The 21,831-nt window shown below is 41.7% G+C and overlaps 1 protein-coding gene across 6 annotated transcripts in view; it reads right to left on the reverse strand.

The window, feature by feature from the left end:
* Positions 1-21,831, reverse strand: part of LOC138187539 (protein amalgam) — a 263,392-nt gene that overhangs the window by 119,530 nt on the left and 122,031 nt on the right. For 4 of the 6 annotated variants that reach the window (XM_069128461.1, XM_069128457.1, XM_069128458.1 and 1 more), the window contains one exon: positions 8,937-10,237. In XM_069128461.1, coding sequence (XP_068984562.1) covers positions 8,937-9,006 — 70 coding nt within the window. In that variant the 5' untranslated portion in view covers positions 9,007-10,237. Of the gene's footprint in view, positions 1-8,936; positions 10,238-16,166; positions 16,571-21,831 lie in introns of those variants that run through there. The other 2 variants (XM_069128459.1, XM_069128460.1) reach the window with 2 other exon arrangements.

A 21,831-nucleotide genomic window follows, 5' to 3' on the forward strand; every position in this document is an offset into this window, starting at 1 on the left:
GCCGGGCTACCGAGGAAAAAAGGGGAAAGAAATAAAAAGAAGAAAAAGCAAGTCTTCGTGCACGATCATGAAACTCATTTTACTTGTCTATCGGTTAGACGTGGCATCGAGAAAGTGTATTCTATAAACGGCATATGCATCTAGCGTGTTGCATTATCGACCCCGAAAGTGGCGAAAACGTAGTTTCATCTATGAATGGTAGCCATGGTACGCATTTCGCGGTACATTCAGGTCAGATGAAAGAAGAAACGAAATTTATGTGATACACGGATATATTGTTCCTTATGGATTTATGCACTGTGATTCTTCATCGTGCTCGCGAAGCTACAACTTTCGCAAAAATTTAGACTCTCCGGAGACGGTGCAGCGATCCACCAAGAGCTACGTAAAATACATATTTCTATTTCTGCCTGGCTCTAGCCTTCCTATCTCTTTTAGAAGAAACGCGCGTATGATATAGAATTTACGAACTGAGATTTTCAAATTTACGATTCGCCCGTGGACCTTGTTTCCTATAGTATTTTAGGGGCGTATATTTTCCCTTGCATTTGCGAACGAAAAGTCTATTTCTTAGGTGCAACTATTATACAGGGTGAGCCGATAAAAACTATCATCCGAAGCAATTCGTTTCTTATCGATTTTATCGAAAAAAGAATGTTTCAAGCGAAGTTTATCGTATTCCAGAAGCCTGATTAATATTTCGCTTAACACCCTATATTATTCTTTAGATATTAAGGTGACTTTGAGCTTTTTAACAATCGCCGTATAGTTTTTGTAACATTGATCGATCCAGCTAGACATTCTCGCCAAAAAGTATTAACCAATTTGTATCGAAAAAGCATTAGGTCGGGAGATATTTTAACTTTAATCTGTGAAATTTGACGTACAGAAAGACGAGGAAAGACGCGAAGCGATATTCTTGTGTTCGCGTTATCTTTGTCTTTCGTGAATTAAATCTCACGCATTAAACTTCAAATATCTCTGTTAAACTAATGGTTTTTCGATACAAATACGTTAATATAATACTTTTCTGCAGAAAATTCCCAGCTGGATACACTGATGTTATAAAAACTATACGCTGATTATCAAAACGCTCCAAGTCATCTTAATATTTGAAAGAAATATAGGGCGATAAACCATAAATTAACCAGGCTCCTCGAATACCATAAATTTCGCTTTCAAACATTTTTTGATAAAGCCAGCAAATAAGGAATTATTCCAGGTGATCATTTTTCCCGACTCATGCTGCGCATGGTATATTCCTTCCTGCACTATGAGCGGATATACGTGTTCAATGCACGTCACATCGATACAGGCTACTTATGCGCGATTCAGTCTTTATCCGAGTGCATTATCGCCAAGGACTTGATCCTTCATCTCGTCAGGTTGACTTTTGTCATAACCAACCGATGAACCGCGCACCGTACTTTCCATTAATCACAGAACCGACTTTTTAACGCAGAGATATCGGATTGGCTTTTTACCATAACTTGGTAAAACTTGGCTGCGGAAAAACGCGCTTTCTTGCAATTACCTTCTTCAACAGCCTCCATCAAATATTCCTCCAGCACTCCTAAAATCCTGAGAAACCCATTTTCCCCGGACGTTGTATCGGCACCAGCAACTAGGTCAAAGAATACGCGAGAATGTTTTACGAATCGTAGCTATTTTTCAATTGCGATATAAAATACCGTCGACCATCGCTATTCATCGTGACGTACTTCTTCGTCGAGTGTCCACTGACCGGCACGATCGTTTTGACCAAGAATATCACAGCCATTTCTTTCCAGAAAGATACTCGGATGGACAATGCGTGCATCCATAAAACACGTCCAAGGTATTTTCTTCCAGGTTCGCTTCTCTATATACGAATAAAGAGACAATCTTTTACCTTTTATTACGTATACGACCGTACTATTGACAGGCGCGTGTAAATGGCAAGCAATTTAATCGTCGTTGGAGTTTTGTCAATTTATCTTGTACGACGACGATCGCAGATTTCTTTGACAAACGTCGAATATCGCGGATTCTTCAGAGAATCGAATTCGATAGAATCTGGACGAAACGTTAGTAAGCTCGAAGGTAGACTCGAAGGTAGTAGCTCGTACATAATCCTGAGCTTTGTCAAATTTAAAATGGTCGGACGTGTACGTCGTAAAGCGACAAACATAATAGAAGAAACCACGAAGCCGGTAATTGCAGTCCATTTTTATCTTTGCGACGTAAAGAGGTAACGTTAAGCTTGTACATCCGTCTCGGCTTTTAACAAAACACAGGGTGCAAAACGTAGCTATTAAATTTCTAACCCCTGATTCGCGTTGAGCAACACCTCGGTATAATTATTGGCGTTTCTCAAACAACAAGATAACGTAATTTCGATCTTTTCCATCGAAACGTAAATCTAGTCGCACCGAAAGCCTTAACAAGTGGAACCACTTGACCGAGTTTAGGTGGAGACTTTGAAAGCAATTACACAGGATGTTCGTGAAACGTAGAAACCGAGTTAAATTTCGAAATTCGGATCGACGGTAGGTTGCAAATCTTACGATCGGGGCACTTTCCACTTTTATCAAATAAATATCGAACTCTGGCGAGTCGAGTGTTGTATAAAGTATCGGAGAACTGCTGCTGGTAAATATTATCCGTTGATTGATTCTACGACGAATAGAACCTTTTAGTTTGCTTCTGTTTGAAATTACACGCTGTTGCATCGAGCACAGGAGGAAACGATATTACGAAACAGTAACGTGATTTCATTAACGAGATGAAATTTTATTTGAACGATTTAACGAGACCGCGTACGTCTAAATATAGTTACCAGGTGATTACGTGGAACAGCCTCGCAAAGACAGAATTTAGCACGTGTCGAGGGCCCGTCGTCCCGACACTCTGAGTAATTAAAGCAGCGTGAAGAATCTGATTAGAAAATTCAATGCTTGCGTTAGTCTCCACGCGACGGGTTACGTAGCGTAGCGGCGCAGCACAAGTAGAGTTCACTTTTGATGCGGCGAGCGTCTGCGATACAACGTAGAATAGAATACGTTCCAGTTTATATAACGATCTTCGCTAAAACGTCGAAGATGCTTTATTCATTTTCATAATTGGAAAGCAGCATTATCTTGGATTTTCTAAACGGTACCGTACATTCTTTTTTTATTATTATTATAATACACCGTAGAGAATATTAGATGCACTTTCGATACACGCAAGTGGCGTGGTAAGAGGCATGTTATTAATAGGGTTCGAAGCTTGCAGGCAACTATAGAATCGATTGCGATCGCGTGTCCCTATCGTGATAAGAAAGATCGGGTTAATAATAATCTGGAACGTGCCTTAGAAACCGTTAAACCGATTTCAGGACCATTGCTCTTTTCGATGACCGTGTAATTCCTTTCCTGCAGTGGAAAGTGATTTAGCCGCACGACCGTTACACGAGTTGTCTATGGATATAAATTTGCCGGACACACTCCCGACAACCATCGCATCCGAGGGATTGCTTCCTGTTTCCTCTGCTCTTTCGGCTAAGTGGAACGAAGATATCGATGAAAGGAAGGAATAACCAACGTTGAATCTATTTCATTTAGTCACACCGTCACCTATTAAATACGTATGTAATTACGTATATACATATATCGATAAAAAACCATCGATGCTCGATCGTGTATGTTCGTTGCTTTTTATGTAGTTTAAACGATACACGTTGCGCGTATCTGCATAGCCGTTTTCGTTCGCGAAAAATTCACGCGAGTTACTGGTTCGTGATCGCTTGACCGAAAAATCTCGCCGTGAAAGACGACCGATTCATCGCGCTAGAATTTTCACGACGAATACCGCCACACGGAATTGACCCGTTTTTCGTTACAACGGATAAGCTGTTTTCATTTCGTTTCGAGGAAAAATATTGGGAATGCGCGTTAGCGCTAGCAAACGGACAAATGAAATCTCATTGTCTCTTTTCTATGCAGCTGTTTCGTTCTTGTCGTCTATGTCTCTGTTTGTTTTCAGAAGAAAATCAATGCAGGAAATTTAGGATCCTTTCTCGTTTTTTGCATCAAACGCTATCTGACAGAGGCAATTCTCGCGCGTTTCAAGACCGCGTTAAAAAGCCACACGTTCGTTTAAAGGTGCAGATGAACGATCCCTTTAACATTTCCAATTTTCTATCGATATTCGTGTACTTGTTGGCGACAAAATAATTTGCTCGGTTGTTTGCGTGAAATTAAAGCAAACTTTATACGTACGTGGCAAATCAAATTTCTTGTATCTTTCAAGTAAAATGGTAATAAGGAATTAGAAGGTCGAGTCGCGTCTGAAAAATTCAACGGGATTATGATAAATACTTGACAATTAAGAAACCGTTTAACACCATCAGAGATGCGTTATCAATAGCCTTTCGTGGCGATATCCCTAGCTAGCCGACGCAAAAGCGTTCTGTCACGTTTAATGGAAAGTTCAGTTTCTCCCTTGTCTGCTGATGCCCGAAGGGTACGATAATTTTACGGGTCATTTGCATAATACCGTCGACCAGTCACGTGAATCACTTTGATAAGCCCAATATCAACGGTTTACGCTCTATCCGTTCGTCTGTTTCCCTGTACTCTGTACGCGATCTTCTCCACCAATGGCTTCCATTTGCCACTCGAACCCGCTAAGCACTGCTGCTCGAATGTCTCTACTTTTCGGTGCTCTAGGCCGTGCTAATTTTATAAACGTTTGATGAAATTCGCTTCGAACGTTTCTACTTTCAGCTTCGTTAATAACCAATTCGGCGAATAACATGATATTTTTCAAAGATTGGAGATTCATTAATTTTCTATTCTACTTTTCTGCTTCATCTGTTGTATTGACCGGTTAGTTGTTTCTAAAACTTTGAAAAGTTTGTACGTAAAACGAGTGACAGGAAGTAAACGACGACGAGTATACTGAAAGTCAGAAACAGCTAACTGGTTAACTTGAGACGTCGCGTGGAGACGTTCGATGGACATGGATTTTTCGCCCTAAACGAACATTTTATCGCTGTCCGTGACATGTTTCAATGGGAAAGAATTAGAGTCACAGGCAAAGGTTGGAGCACGATGTAATTCCATTAAATTAAACAGAGCCGGCAATCCTCGATAAAAGTATGGAAACGGTTGGACACGTGGAGAGGCGTCGACATCGGACAATAGGCTGCATTTGCATTCAGAAACGATAAATGCAGAAAGGCAGTTCGTGACGGCGCAAATGTGCGTCGCAAGGTGAGGCGGGATTGCTTAATAAGCACTTGTTGCAATAATCGGATGAAAATAAAGCTGGCGGGTTGTAGCGGTACACGCGATGTAATAACCTACCTACCAATGCGATGCTTGGCCGGCTTTAATTTTGACATTCTCCGATGGAGTTGAAACGAGGTGTGCTCTAAATCCACAATATCCGTCCGAGTAGCAGCCCGAACATGGCATAATAACATCAGCTGCTACAACTTCAATAGAACGCCGCAACGTCCTTGCGGTGTGCAACCCCTTCCATCCCCAAACGACGGAACTTGAGTTTGGCAAATTGGGTTCTCGACTTACAATCAACCGCATTCCGCAAACGTGTAACACGTCCGCCTGAGCGCACAATTCCGAGACACTATCCTTCGAAATATCGAGATATCGCTGTTACCTTGAGCATCGACATCGACGCTTCCTCAACGATTCCACCTCGCTTCTCCCATATCTTTCGTCGCGACTGGAACGCGATTAATCGTATGCTCGAGTTTAGAGTTGCTTGGACGAGTAACGTTGAAACACGCGAATCGAAGAATAGATCGTATAGAAAGAAGGTACATGCGAACAGAAACTTGACGTTGCTGAAGAAAAATAGTATTAATTAGGATCTGATGGTTGAGGCATCGACGGAATCGAAGGCAATGAAGTTCTCCGCGCGAGGGACGAAAGTATGAAAACACAGCTTACGAAATTCATGATAATACGGCAACTTTGGCACGGCATGCTTTTACAAGAACTTTCCTAACGTAAACTCTGCAAGTTCGTTAGAAGACAGTAGTGTACACAGGAAGAATAAACCGTGGGTTCATACGAAAATAAAATTCCAATTTCGATCGAGGCGAGTCGAGTCGGTTGCAGAGACGATAGAAAGGCGCGTGGTCAACAGGAAACGGAAAGATTGATTTCACGAGTCAAAGACGAGCCCCGGCAAGTTAGTTATCGGTAAATGAGCTGTCGCTTAAAAATGCAATTTTCCACCACGCTCCTAAGAAAGTTCGCCTCGATGGAATTTCCAGACACCTCGTCCCCGTCGATCTGACCACGGATAGCCTGGATGAAAACTACCGCAAGACGCGATCATGTCAACGATGCCGAGGAGATGGCGGCAAATTTGTTCTGTTAATTCGGCCCATGTTTATTTTCCCTAAACTAATAGCCCGACGGGAAAGCAGAATAACGTGTTCATTAAAGAACGCGGATAATCGAGTTTCAAGTTTTTAAGCGCGCCACGATTTCCCGCTATCACGATATTTCCGATATATTTGAATCTATATTCGATCATCCCGTAAGTAACGCTAAGACCTTTTTTGTTTTTTTTTTTTTTTATTGTTGTTTTAGTTTTGCTAAGACTTTAGCTGAGAACAATGGGAGTTGTTTCTATCGGAGTTTTAAAACATTGGGATAAAAAACCGAATAGGGAAGGGTAACAAATTGTAAAAAATACGGGAAAATTCATCGCTGATCGAATGTCATCCGATATGTAAGCAACAACGACTACAAAACTTGTATTCGAAGCTGGAACTTGAGTCTGAATTATTTTCAGTTTTCATGCTGCATCGAGCATAGATTAGAATCACGCGTTGAAGAAAATATCCTATCTACCCTTATGTATAATAACAGTTACAATTAGTAACGTTGTGAAATGCTTTGTTATCGGAAATTGTAATGGCGGAATTTAATTTCATCAGACCCGAGGGAAGTTTCATAATTATATTCTATAAACTTTTAATTAAAGGCACGCGTTCTCGGTTACGCGATATACAGGTACGGATTCGATATTCAACGTATGTTCTTGTAAACCGTTAAAAATAGATTAGCGGCGTTGAAAATACGATCGCAACGTAACGTAAATTCTGTTGTTAATATATAACATCGATAAGTTTTCATTTCGTTTCCATAGCTTCTCCATTAGCTGAAGTTCCATTCCACTTTCCTGCCATATTATTTCGTTTTTGTTGCTTCGAAACTTGTTCGTTTGATCGTTGCGCGTTGTTTCAGCGATAAACAAGGTTATTAATACCAACGTGTAGAGGTTGATTATTTTAATAAACCACAGCGATGAGGTAACGCTTTTCTACGTTGTACGCGTTCTTTGGTAAAATGTTTAATTACTAATTACCGGTATAACGATTGACAACGCGATACGAATGTTTACAAGATCGAAAGGCACGAATATTCCTATTTTGAAAAGAAAATACGTAATTTTGAAAGAATATCGAATTTTACTCTGCAACGATTTAACGATCCTTTCGTTAAATATTTCCAAAGAAACTGTGTTTTCCGAAAGTTGCAGCGTACGCGCTTGAAAAAGTACGTTTCGTGAAACAGATTCTTGCTAAGATCGCATGTTGCATAGGCATCGATTTTTAAGTCATCGATTTCTCCTTCAGCGATACGATTTATGCAAAACACGGTATAGTTGTATATGGCAAATATCCGTGAAAATACCGTCTCGAAATCAGCGGCAGATAGCGAACGGTCGCATAAATAAACCGTGTATCTGCATTTTTGAATAATTTTGACGCCTTGTTATCGTGGCAAACGTGTCCTCGCTATTTCTTACGCGATAATCTCTCGCCAACACCGCCAAGCATTTTTATCGTCAAAGTTGTTACCGCGTAACAAAGTTACACGCGAATTGCTGCTGGATATTAATATTTAAGCGGGCAGGTTCAAACACGTTCGTGTTACCTTTTACGCGCACGATCTTAACGATTCTTCGGGTTACGAATATCGCCAACGGTGTCTCGTTATGCTCTGATTGTTGAGAATTTAGCTTGTCATATTTTTAACAAAGATGGGTCGCGAGCCCTTTAAATGCCATTTTTCGACTCTCGGTTATATTCTCGTTAAGAGGAAACTTCGTCGACTAAAATACTTTGCAACTCGAGTTTCGCCGTTTCCAGTTCATGGAAATGAAGAACGACGGTTCGGCGTAACTCGAGCTAAATGGTCGCGTCGTAATGAAAAATTGTTCGAAACATCGGTAACGGTTCTGTCGCGTCGAAATTATTGGCAAGTTGCCTTCACCAGACTCTCGAGAATCCTCGGTGATCGTAACTCTTTTATTCATGAATCCATTCATCCTATGGAAATCAACTAGACCGCGATAGCGGTTAAAGACACTTAAGAATGCCCGGCTGGAATAGCTCTGTCTTTCCATAATTGCGAAAGCACTCGAAGCTTCTTATCTGCCGGTGTTCCGCGACTTTTTGCCGCGTGCGATGCTGCGAATTCCTCGGATAACTGCGATCCTCGTTTCCACAGGTGCAAAAAGCCTCGCGTGCGAGCCACTCGATCGAAAGCTTCTTCATGAACGCGAAACACCTCGAATAAGACGTTTCGCCGCTTTTCCTCGCCTTAACTTCCCCTCGAAACCCGCCTTCGAGGGAACGTTAATACGCCTCAGAAATTGCGATCAGCTCGTTGACTGCCAAACACCGAACGAACGAATCTCACCACGCTACGTTACAAGACCGATCGGTAGACCGATCTTCTCTTTTGACTTCCTCGTCGTTGGATAAGATAAATCACTCGCAATTTCGAATCTCGTGTACTCGAACAGTCCCGACATTTTGAAACAATTGAGAAACATTTTACGAGAAAGTCAGGCGTGCACGAGTTCCGAAACAGCTCTATTCGTCGAGTCCTAGCATCTTCGATAAGGGATGAATGCAGACTCACCTATTTGGTGCGAGAGGAACGTGACGAGAGGCAGCACGGCGTACAGCCATCTTCCACGACGATCCTTCATACTGTCGATCTTTCTTTCTTTCCTGTCTCTGCGTTGATCCTTCCTCGCCCCTCGAACAACAGCTACGACGAACGTGAACACACTTCGATCTCTTTAACAGTTACTCGCAGAGATCGTGGTATCATTCGATGTAATCAGGACTCGGATACACCCATCTCACTTTCATCCTTTTGCCCCAGCTTATCTGCGTTCCGTGTGCAAGCTAGCATCCAGAATCATAACTGATTCCCAATCAGTTTGTCTTCCACTCTTTGAATTCACTGGTCGCGCGAACGAATATTTCCGAAATACGCGACGATCACCGATTCGCTGTTAGACGTGGCGTCGTTGGAAAAAGCAACGTTAATGGCGAAGAAAGAATGCGATGTGACGACGCGAACACAACATCGGTAGATAAGGATTTTACGAATCTATCTGGTGCTTTTCCCTTGGTGATCGAGAAGACGTGGATTCGAGGAGGGATCGTATTATTCGTCGTGCACGTGGCTTGCTTCGAGCCAGGATTTCCACGCGTGCATTATCGATTCTTTCGAATCTATTTGTAAGCTTTTATCGACAGTAGCTGTAATTTCGATCCCCCGAAGTTTTAATATCGCGCGACGATCGGTCTCCCGGGGATTAAGCTCTTTTGCGCGTGGAAACCGCTATTATATCTCCCCGCTATATCCTTCGATCGGGATTCGCATCGATCGTAATTCGAGACAATTCTCTGCCGCTTTAGCCGGTCGCCGACAAATTACAGGCCGACTCGCGTTTTCCTCGATCTTGCAATCGCGAGAAACCGGACCATTGGTTCAAAGTTTGCGCGAGAAATCGACCGTGATCGCTTCTCGCTGTGCGAACGAATCTCGAACAACGTTGTGAAAAGCGTGGAAAGACGAAGAAAGAAACGGCGCGATGGCACCGAGTACCTGCCGGGTACCGTTCGATATGTGTTTTTTACAGTTTATGTTCTCGGCTTGTGTCCTTGCACGTTGTCGCGAACAATCGGTACAAATGGGCGTACAAATGGGTTCTTCCTGCCTGTCCATTTAATTCAACCTCTGAGGGAAATCGTGCACTCGTTCGCGTTCATCACACGGTCCGAGCATGGGCCATTAAACGAGCGTCATAGGGCGCATTAATCGCACGGTAATCCGCCTGTCTAGCCTCCGTGTTTCATCGCCTCGCCGTAATGTTTAAGCGGTTGATCGCTGCAGCTTCTCTCGTTCCGCTCCAGCCTTCCTGAACCCTGAAAAATAACGAAACGACGAATTATTTGATAAAGTTTGTCGTTCGATCGAACATCTTCGGCAACGCAGCGATTAAATGGTAATGAAACGCGTAAAATCACGCTTCTCTCTCGTGCGCCGACGAGAAGCAGCTTGAAGAGTACGAGATATCACTCAAAATCGATTTTTATTCGTTTATCCTTCTTTTCTGCAGTTTTGCAAATTAAAAATAGATACTCTCACCCTTTGTGTCAATCACGTGACAGTTTTATCGGATATTTTTAACAACGTATCAGATTTCCGATAACTGCTACACCGTTCAACTTTACGCCTATCAGCTTCCATGGTATCGGCTAGCAGGCCAGTTTGGCCTAAAATTTACTCGCTAAATCGCCGCGCGATATATTCCATCGTAGAAAGTTTCCAATTTAAAGCCTCTTCCTATGTTCTTGCTTTTAGAAATATGTACATGAATCGCGGCCAGCGAAAGCAAATTCATGGTATACGGGAGAAATAATAGAAACGCGAAGCGCAGACTGTGCGCGGAGCAAGCCACTCGACACGTGGAAAAATACAAGTAACAGGAAGAGTAGAATAAACACAGCGTAACTGCAAAGTATAAATCTTAAGTAGGCGATGTTCTTCGACCGGTTCGCGATCGGTATCGATCGTTACTTTCTAAAAGACGGTCGAACATCCGTCAGTTTCTCTACCGCGAAACAACGTTTGTCCACACAACTGACCAGCTTTGCTCTGGATTTACCTGCATTTCGTCTGCCTGCCTGTTTCCAAATTGTAATCGAGCGCCATTTTATAACGAGGCAACTCCAAATCAAACGCGTGTACGTACACGTTTGCTTAATCCTTGATTTACAAGTACAAGCTACGTCGTTTCACGTCACAACTTTAACTAACAATTTGCAATTGTAATCAAGCGTAACGTATCGTTTCGCGTCTATACGCTAAGGTTCCATCGACATGGTCGAGATTACTTAAAACTTCATCAAGATATTTTCTACTATATCGCCACTGAACTCGTTACGCCCGAAAAACATAGAATTCGCGACAACGCTGTTCAGACTATTATTTTCGCAATCAGACGGGTGCAGTAGGGTCCAAGTCGATCGCACTAGTTCGTCTGTCTGACGCGACGAAACGAATCCATAATCGGGAAATGTACAATATAGGAACGGCCAATGATTGGTACAGCTCGGCCAGAGTGCTTAAACCAATCTCGACAGTTAGAGAAGGCTGTTACAAATCCCATGGTAGTTAAGGCGTCTTAAGCGTCTTGTATGTATTCGTCCAATTCTGGACGAACGAGGTGTAATTGGGTCTTTCTATTCCCGTTGGCTAGACGATGCCAGATTCCAAGTTGCGCAGCTATAGTATCCTTGTCGTCTAGCAGGTGCACCGGCAAGTCCTCGGGATTAAAATAGTCCGGGAATCACGCGTATAGCTCTGCAGTTTAAGATTGACCTACGACCCGATTACAGTCTAGTCCAGAGTACGGATACGACCGGGATTTGGACAACCGAATCGTTGCTGGCGGCTGACAATCCTCCACGCTCCGAGGAACTGTACTGTTGTCGGTTTACTCTAGGAATTCGGTCGCTCGGGACTGTTCTACCACGGAAACAACCGATTTTTTTAGATTTCCGGCGACAACGTGTCGCTTAGAACCCTCGATTTCCGCGCGTTCCTCTCCGAGACGCGTTTCCGTTCCGCGGGAAAAGTCTCTGTTGCTTGATTTATCGCTGTTAAATGGAATACTATCCCGTGGAAACGAGAAACACGAGGTTTCGTCGAAAAATGTATACCCTTCTGGTAATTGAGAAAATCTGTGACGCTTTCTACAAGTACCAAGTTGGTGTTTTGCATAAGAATGGAAGAACGCAGCAGTATACAATTATCGCGGATAGTGTAAAATTTGTCGAAACAAGAAACAGCTATTAAAGCGAGCGTGGAGGGAGCTTTGAAAAAAGCAAAGTGGATACAAAGTATGTATATCATCAGCCATCGCGGTTTTTCCTGTCATCAACGTCTCCAACAACTTTCAGCAGTCTGCTGCTCAACTTCTTACGTAGACCGGTTCAAATTATTAAGCGTTGAGAGCAGTTTCGCTCGGATATACCGCGACCCTTTCTATCGTCCCGGCTATGTTACGAGATATTACGTTGAAAAATTCCCGCGAGCCGTATACTGGAGAGGAATCGCGATGTTCGGGTTACTTAAGAAAGAAGCTACAAATCTCTTAATCGTTGCGAGATTATCCGTGGAAGCGAAGGGTCTGAGCCGATACGAAACCTTGTTCGAAGGGAAACCATTGTGGGTAAAATCGGTGGTTCCATCGCGAAATTCATCGACGTACTAATTTGGCGATTGCAGCTCTTCCTTTTAGTCAAATAATCGTAACGTCGGTCTCGGTATATTGTTAAGCACGACGCATAGCAAATTGGTTTCCTTCGTTTCGAACGACGTTTAGGTAACGCGTCACAAGGATGGACACGGAAGTTGCATCGTTAGCAACAGTTTCGATGCACGTCACAAGTACACTCTCGTTGCTCTGAAGCAGATTGTGCGACAAAAACGCAGCACGGCCGACAAGTTGCTATGCTCTTGAAAATAAGGTAGAGTTACAAGCAGCTTTGCACGAAAAATAAAGAGATGTGCTAGAGGTATCGCATTTGGCACGCGGAATTTGCCACACGCGTAATATAATCTGTCGGAGAAGAGTAAGGAAAAATTGTAATTGATCTTGAATACAGATCTTTTTCTTTGCGATTTCATTATAAACTTGATGTTTCACAGAATAGAATACTGCAAGTTCAACTTGAACTTCCAATACGTACGATATATATATACACAAATTGAAAATGCAAATTCTTCTTCTATCGTACGTACGTCCATGAAATTTGTCAAGAACGTTGTTCGATTGATCGGTGTATACGTGAGTGTGTGTGTGGAAAGTGTATCGTTTTTAATAATTTCGATCGAAAACCTTTCTATCCGATGAACGTTTCATGTGCGATACGAAGTATACGTATTATATATACGGCGAAATTATAAGGATAATGATCTCGCAGAATGCAGGAAACGAGAAGCCGATGACGCGCAAGATACTCGAACAGATTAATAAAATGAAAACTGTACCCTGACGACTGAGAAAGGATTTTGTTTGTAACGGATATTAATTAAGAACGAACGGAACATAGTTTGTTCATCGCGTGAATCGATAGATTTTGAATTCTAACAACGTGAAATAATTGCCACTGTGTTTTTAAAAAAATATAACGATTCGCACGTATTTCGTTTTATGGGTGAGAAATTTCAGAAAAAATGTAAAATGTTGGCATTCGCGATTCCTCCGTGTTTCGAAACAACCTTTCCCCATACCTCGTCGAATCTCGTATTATAAATTGCAGCAGCCAATAAAAGAAAACGAAAAAGGGGGCACGAGAGAAACTTTCGAAAGCTTTGCGTAAACGCATTTCGAAACTAAAAGTTTTCCATTAATCACAACCCGGGCAGAATTTCAAAAACACGATATTAATTTAGCTTTTAAGGTGAAGTTGCAGCCTTTTGAAGCTAATCCTCTAAAAAAAAAAAAAAAAAAAAAAAAATCTAAAAAGAGCGACGTAATTTAGCTAATCGTTCGGAATTTTTTAAAACGAGTCCCTATAGAAAATTACGCGTTATTTCGTTCATTGATAACCATTTGGCGATATCAAGGGATACCATGCGAACGAAACGTTTCCATCTCGCAAACTGAACGAGCAAATTACTTTTCGCGCGATATTAAAAGTAAGTCGCTGTCGCCGGGTATCAATTTTCCGAAATCGAATTCGACGAACGCCAGCCTCTCGCTAGAACAGCTTCGAAGGAAACATATCGATCATCCGTGTACCACGCTAGAAGCTTCGGCTTTTCGTTCTATCGTCAATTTACATTTCATATGAGACGTTAAAGACAATTCCGTGCTATAGATTAACAAATAGCTCGAACAGCACAAAGTATCCGAATTTTCGATCGAAAGGAATATCGGAGCACTGTCAAAGGAACGTCCAATTACGATTAATAGACGAGCGAAGATGCGAAGGTAGAATAGTGCTGCGAGAACGATAAAACGTATGGATGAAAAATTCGGCATGACACTGTAACTCCTCTGATCACTTGATCGTCGCACTGCATTAAATCCAAAGAGCGGTGATGGAACCGGTATCTTTCACTTTACACTTAGTCGAACAAACGATACGTAACGTCGCACAGACTCGCGTGACAGGTAGGTACATTTATTAACCGATCGCGACGAAGGACGCAGAATAGTCCATTCACTCTCACCGTGAAAAGTACGTTACCGTTGTGTCACTGTGCATCACACGATCCCATCTAATCTGACAAGTTCAAGGAGGGAACGCTGTTACAAGAGATTGGTCCGTCATGTCGCGTAAATGTTTCTTTTCCCGACCAATTTTTCAGCCCTTTCTTACCCTAATTCCACCCAACGGCCATGAAAATTTCTCTATGTTCCTTCGTCCTTTCGCATCTTTCCATTTTCATTCCCGTTTGGACAGCGCGTAATAAATAATTATTTAAGCTGGCCAAATATATTAGGTACGCGTTATCTTTCGATGCTCGTCCCCATCTTTCTGCTATCCCCATTTCTCCTGCCTTCCAACACATTTTCTCTTTTCCTGTAATTCTCTTCCCTCGTGGTTTCGTATGTCCCTTTGTGATTAATTTAAATTCATAATTTCGCTGGATCAAAGTCGAATTTTGTTGGAAGCAACCGAAAAAAGTACGATCGAAGGCTTCTTAACTATCGTTTCGACGAACAAGCGCAGACGTTTATGCAAAATGCTTTAATTACGCAACGAGAAAAACGTTATGGAAGAGCATAATTTTTTGTCTAACGACGAGTCGAGAGAAGTTATGCAATTCTCATCGTAATTGTCGAGTTAATTGCGTTCCGACGAATTCCTACCGTGGCGAGGAATCTTTGTACCAGCAATTTGTTATTTCTATTTTTATCGATTAATTTAATTGAATTTATTTGTTTGAACTACGTAGACTCGACTTTAGTCGGACCCAATATACGTATTCTTCACTCCGAACTTGATAGGAGACAGACAAAATAGGTTGCCGATAAACAAATGAAATTAACGAGCTTTTCGACGCTAACGATGTTAGCGGTAATTAACAAATATTTGCAAAGAAAATACATTTGTAGGTGAAATAATTTTTCCTTTCTTGTCTTCTTCTTTCTTATCCTTGCGCGATAGAAGCAAAATATCGGTAGATTCCCAAGAACAAGCCGGGCGAAATAGATTTAACTTGCTTCGACGTCGCAATGTAACGAAAGTTCGCTTGATCCTCGTTGAACGTACAATGTATACTACTTCGTTCGCATAAATTTCAAACGTTTGACTACCACGAGGAAGTTTCCTCGGTGATCGAAACTCGGATCAAAGAAACGGAATAAAAGAAAGGGGGTGAAGCAACGAAGAACGAATTGCAGTAACGTCGGACTTAAGAAATACAGTATCACGGAGCACGGAAACTTTCACTAGCGACAAATCTGTTACACTGGCAATCCCCTGATCCCGGATTCCTGATCCAGTCCGGACTGCGGCCGATCTAACCGCAAATAAACGTTATCGGGTGGTCGCTGGGGAAAAAAAAACAAACTCCCCTCGATAGACGAGGCCCAAAGCGCGCTACGGTGTAATATCGCCTTGCATATCGTCCGGGAATTCTGCCTCGTAAATTGACCAATGCTACCCCCACCCTGCCGTTTCTTCGAAGCGCGTTCGTGGAACGGAGTTCCGGCGATCCTATCTGTCCATCCGTCTCGCACCAAGTCGCAGGATCCCAGAGACGAACCCTATCTTGCAAATTGACCGAATTCGCGGCCCCGGTCCGTCAATTAATTCGCAATCCGGTACGTACCGCGTACGTGTAACGCGAAACTTGTGGTCGAATCGCCTCGCAACAAAACCCACTGCGATTCTCTAGATGTGCGATCGTTCGAGGTCGGTTAATCGGCCGTTCGCACGTACAAGATCGGCTGCAGCACGTCCTCAGTCCGTCTGACGAATCCACTGCCCGCGCTCTTCTTACCACGTTCAATTCACCACGTGGTGCCGAACAACAATCCGTTGGAATTACGCGGAATACGCGATTGCTTCACGAACGGATCATTCTGTGTTAATATCACTTAAGCGTTAACGAATAATAGTATACTAACGATGGACGTGTGGTGATGTCGCTGTCGAAGCAACTTGTCCTGCCGCGATACTACGTCCGATGTTATCCTCGCGTGGCGGCTTGTCCGCGACTGAAAGAGCTTGCAAGCCAACCCCATCCGTGTTTCCGAGCTTGGCCGTCACAGCGCTGCTGCAACCCTTACTCCAATTCACCACTCCCCCCTCGTTCTTGCTCTAGCTTTTCCCTCTCCAACCGCTTTTCCATCACCACCCCTCTCTATCTTCCACACCTTCCATCCGATCCGTCAGTCCATTGCTCCATCGCAAAAACCTAACCCTCTGTGTGTCCTTTCTTCGATGCTGGATTCTTACGAGTCCTAACTCTTGCCCAAAGGCTACTACACTTTCTCGCCTCTCCGTACTCCGTGTTGGATATTTCGTATATCGAGCATTTTCGACCACTAGAAAATCCACGTAATTCGATGATGTATCGAATCAAGTTTAACGCTGCACTTGCGAACATTTCGTCGGCAAGATTGCTGCTTACCATCGGTACGGTGTATTATCGGAAAATGCCTAACTCTCTTTTTTCGATTATGTCCCTATTTACGCTATTACGTACGGCGTGCCATACGATAAAAGTAATTACGAGTTTACCAAAAGAATAATTCCACCCTCTTTTAAGGATGGAAGACCCATCTCTGAATGCTGAATGGCAAGATTGTACGACCTAAAATACGCGTCCAGATGAATAGGGAATCCTCCACTCTTTAGGAATTGAATAAGTTTTTCAGTCCAGGATTTAGACGTAACGATCATGTAAGTGAAGTATGTAGCGTTTTGTTCGGACTGGAAACCTACTATGGTTAACTATAGCATCGGCGAATCTCTTAACGAAAGCAACGTATTCCGCTGGAACGCTATTCTTCAAACTTTGTCGACGGAAACTACCTTCGTTTCTATCGTCTAATCGCTTGCCACGTTGCAGTTTTCGATACTGTTCCTTATAATCATAGCGTGTAATATATGTCAGGTTGTTCGAAACGTTTCTTTCGTTTCATCAGATGATAATAGATGAACGACAATTTCTGTTTTATATTATTTTATTGAATTAGTTATGATCCATTTCGTTCTATTTTTATTATTATGTTCGTGCATAACTCAATGAACTAATACAAAACAAAAAACATTGTGCGTCTATTACTTCCTTATAAAACGAAAGAAACATTTCGGACAACCTAACATATATTTTTCAAAATTCTCCTCGTGATTAGACGATCGCCTTGAAATCGCAAGTAAGCAAATTTTTTCTTGTGCTCGCTTTCGCAATTGATTTCTCGTTCAATTTAGTTTCAATTTAGGAAGAGAAAAAAGAGCGTGTCGAATATACACAAGTACGTCGTGGAAAAATGTTATCGATTGAAGTGTCGGCGTACATTGGTATAGAATATGCGCTGCTCATCGATATTCCTGAAATGCATTTAACTGTGAAATTGCTGAATGATCTCGTTAAAACAGCGAAACGTTCTTTTCGTTTTAGCCAACACGGTAGATACGCGTCTATTTAGAAATTACTCGTTACTTGCCAGTACTTATTTTACTATTATACGCCGTTGTTTCTTCCATCAATCTGCATCGTTGAATAGATAGAAGCTGATGACGATAAAGTAAGAATAATATAACATATTCCTGTTGAAATACGTCAACGATCGAATTATTCGTAGAAACGTAACGTGAGAACCGGAACATCCAGATCGATAATAAATGTTTCCTTGGTCCGAGGGGTGTTGGGAAAACGAGAAACGGTTAACAATTTTGGATTTCATTTTCAGGTGTACGATATACAAGTGGACGGGGATAAACGAACATAGAATACAGGTGCAATTTGAAAAACGCAGCGCCAAGCGCTAAGGGCGACGAAGCAGGGCTCTGTGGTACGATAAAAGTGTATTCCCAGAGCAATTGTTGGTAACTTTGAGCGCGTAGCATTTAGTTATATTTGTTTTTAGTGAAATATAGACGAGGCGAGCTCGACATTAATGGCATTGTTGTATTAGGTCAGATACCTTGGACGTTGAAAGTGTCGTATCGCTCCACGCCAACCCATGGCATCTGCCTCTACTCATTTTTATGAGAACGGCAAATTTGACGTTAATTAGATCGTTACGTCGTTTGTTCAGGATCTCTCGACGAATCAGCCAACAGAATCAACGTCGTTCGTTGCCTGTTGATTACAGTTCTTTCTAAAACACGTAATACCATTTTTATTCGCGATTATTGAAACATCGACGCGGTAATTCCGAAATAGAAAGGTCGATATTCGAATTTCTTTGAAACGTCGAATAGTGAACTCTACGTCGGCAGGCGCTCGGGACATGGTCGAAAAATCGCTGTATTTACTATGACAGGACGAGTACAAGCGATTTCTGGGAAATATGCAATGTTTTAAGAAAAAGAAATTCGCGTGAGTTCGAGTAAGTGGAATTATTCGTCCGGTCGTAAAATTCGTGAGATTTATAAAGGTGACTGGATCGGCGTTGCATGCTTTCACAGAGTGGCGTTTGTAAAGTTTTTCGTGACCGATATCAGCGACAGTCATCGCTTCGCTAAGCTGAAAGAAAGTTTATAAACAACCTGCAAAGCATCGGTTACGTGTATTACACGTACAAGTTTATCGAGAGAACTAGGAAATCTAACCTATTTCCGGTCTAGATAGGAAGCTGAGAGAGTTTCGGATCTATCAACCTCTCTTCTCTCAAATACGCCCTTGAGTCAGATGGATTTGAAGATAAGTAGAGAAGCAAGTAGCCTCAGAAACGAAAGCTGTATCAAAGTAAAGGATAAACGATGAAAAACGAAAAGAAAAAGAATGAAAAAATCGCAGTTAAGAGCGTATGAAAAACACCGAGTCACGGCGAATTTGTAATATAAACGGATATCGGACGTTTAAACATACAAGCCAACAAGCTTTAAATCGTTTAATCGGTTTCGTATTAACGCACGTAACGTTTTTTGCCATTTCATCCCCGTTACTTTTCCAATTTTTCGTTTATTTGCATACTTGAAAAATGAGAGTTCCAAGCAAACGAAGTACATTTAAAACCGCGTTTAACATGGTGTTTCGCGCCTCAAAAGCAAAAAAAAAAAAAAAGCAAAAAGAGAAAAAAGGAAAAGGAAAGTAAAGAAATAAATCGATGTGGTATATCTGGATCGAAAATATAGTGGCCATTAGTTATCGCGCTGATATCTGATAGCAACATCGTACGTTAAGATAATATTCCGCGAGGTAAGAAAATTTGAATATAGAATAGCAATGTTGAATTTACTATGCGTGATATCGGCACTAGCATCGAACGAGAACAATCTTCCGAAGACGAAGAACTCCTTCGCAGAATATTTTTTTCGATATTGGAACGGGAATCGAATGCATAATGCATCGGTTGAAAATATTTCATGGCCTCTGTACCATCGATACGTCTTACTGTTACCTAAACGATCGCTCGTCCTTTGAATAAAAAATAGGAAAAGAGCAAGATCAATTTTCACGTTATTCGTTGCATCTATCGTATCGATTCTAATTAAATAAATGATAGATTAGAGTCGAACTACGTTCTACAAATTATGGAAATACGAGATTCTGACGTTATTTCCAGCGCTACTTCAAAATGCTTAAGCAGAGAATTTTTTCGTGCTGAAAAAATTGCAATGTCTCGTTGCGTTAACTTACGAGCTACGACAATTAAATTTTTTTAATCCAGCGTTTATTAGATTTTTGATTCGTTCGTATTAGGAAACGAGTCGCCGGACTTTTCACGGATATTGACTTTCTAACAAAACCAGCCTTCCGATAAAACGTCAACTACACACTAGACGCCAAACTTCTCTCTCTTTCTCTCCTACCTTCTCTCGTAACCAACCTCTTGTCATTTTTTTTTATTTCGTTCTCGTTACCCGTTCTCTTCTTTCCTCTCTCTCTCTCTTCTCTCGTTTCTTCCTTTATATCTCCTAGTTTCTTCCTTTTCGTTTCATTCGCCTTAGATCATTTTCTTTCCTTTATCTTTATTCATGTTCGTTTCTTTTCATGATCCAAGTCTCTGCCACTTCCTCTCACCCTACGAGAACTCTTTGTCATTCTTTTTCCAACACCCTTTTGTTTCTCCTCGCGTTGCTCTTTTTTTACTCAACTTATCCTTTCGCAGCTTCCTTTCTCTCGAACCTCCTTCTTCTCCGCTCCTCTGCCCGTTTGCCTCTTTGTACCTTTCGCGTCCGCCTTTCTCTTTCCCTTTACTTCCGATTATTTTCCTTTGCTCCCCTGTTTCGCTCCTCCATCAACTAACCTCTGCTCCCTTCGTGTTTCACGCGCGAGCAATTAGCAACTCTAACGTAATCAAGCGAACATTTTTTAATGAAACAATCGAATTCATATTCGAATTGCGTGCCAATATTTCTGGCAAAATCTCGATAGAAAACGTACGATATCATTTAGAACGATTTCTAGTCATTACTTTGACTACTATTACTTAGCCTAATTATGTCTGTTAAACTGTACACTGAAATTTGACGCAAATTAACTGGTCATTCTTATGCGAAACTTATGCTGGCTATTTCTCGCGCGTTCTCTCCTCGTTGCTTTTTTAACTTTATCGCCTTAATCGCCGTCTGTATCCATTTTTCTGGGTATAGTTCAGGCATATAAACACACAAGCGACAGCAAGGTCGAGAGTTTGAAAGTTCAACCTTTAAATTATTCGGCGTAGAAATTAAGACAAGCTGAACCTTGCTAACAGCAACGATTAATAAACGCCAGCATATCAAAGCATGACATGGTTTTATCTAGTTCAACGTATCGAAATTCGACAATTTCATGCTTAAGGACGATATATTAAGAACGATAAATTGCGATATTATAACAGCTGATTAAGATCGTAGTTTGCATGGAATACTTTATGTGCTTAAACAAAATCATACATATTTAGAAACGCGAACTTTGATTGGCAAATTAAACTGTTTCTCGTCTCGATTTATTAATATACAACGCGTTGTACCGATCGCTTTTCCATCCATCCAACGTCCTACATATGGTCTGATCGTAATTCGATCGCTTAACCTTTAAAAGCTCGCTGAGGCAAATTTGGAAATGCCAATGCAAGAATAGGAATTCTATCCTCGGTGTTTAGGTTTCAAAGACTGAGAATATCGAGAAATAGTATTTTACGTGACCTGTCCATTGCTCCGCGTTGTCTCTCGGATTTGATTTCTGAAGCACCGCTGTACAAAATCGCCGAAACATTTCACTCGAGTAGCCTGTATCGTAGTTAAGATTTAAACGGAATTGCGTAAAAAATAAAATAACGAAATTACCATCTTGCGTAAATTGGCCGTAACTCGAGTGCCTTTCGACCATCAGA

The sequence above is a fragment of the Bombus flavifrons genome, chromosome 15, assembly GCF_040668555.2.
Source record: "Bombus flavifrons isolate JBK064 chromosome 15, iyBomFlav1_principal, whole genome shotgun sequence".
Lineage (NCBI taxonomy): Eukaryota > Metazoa > Arthropoda > Insecta > Hymenoptera > Apidae > Bombus > Bombus flavifrons.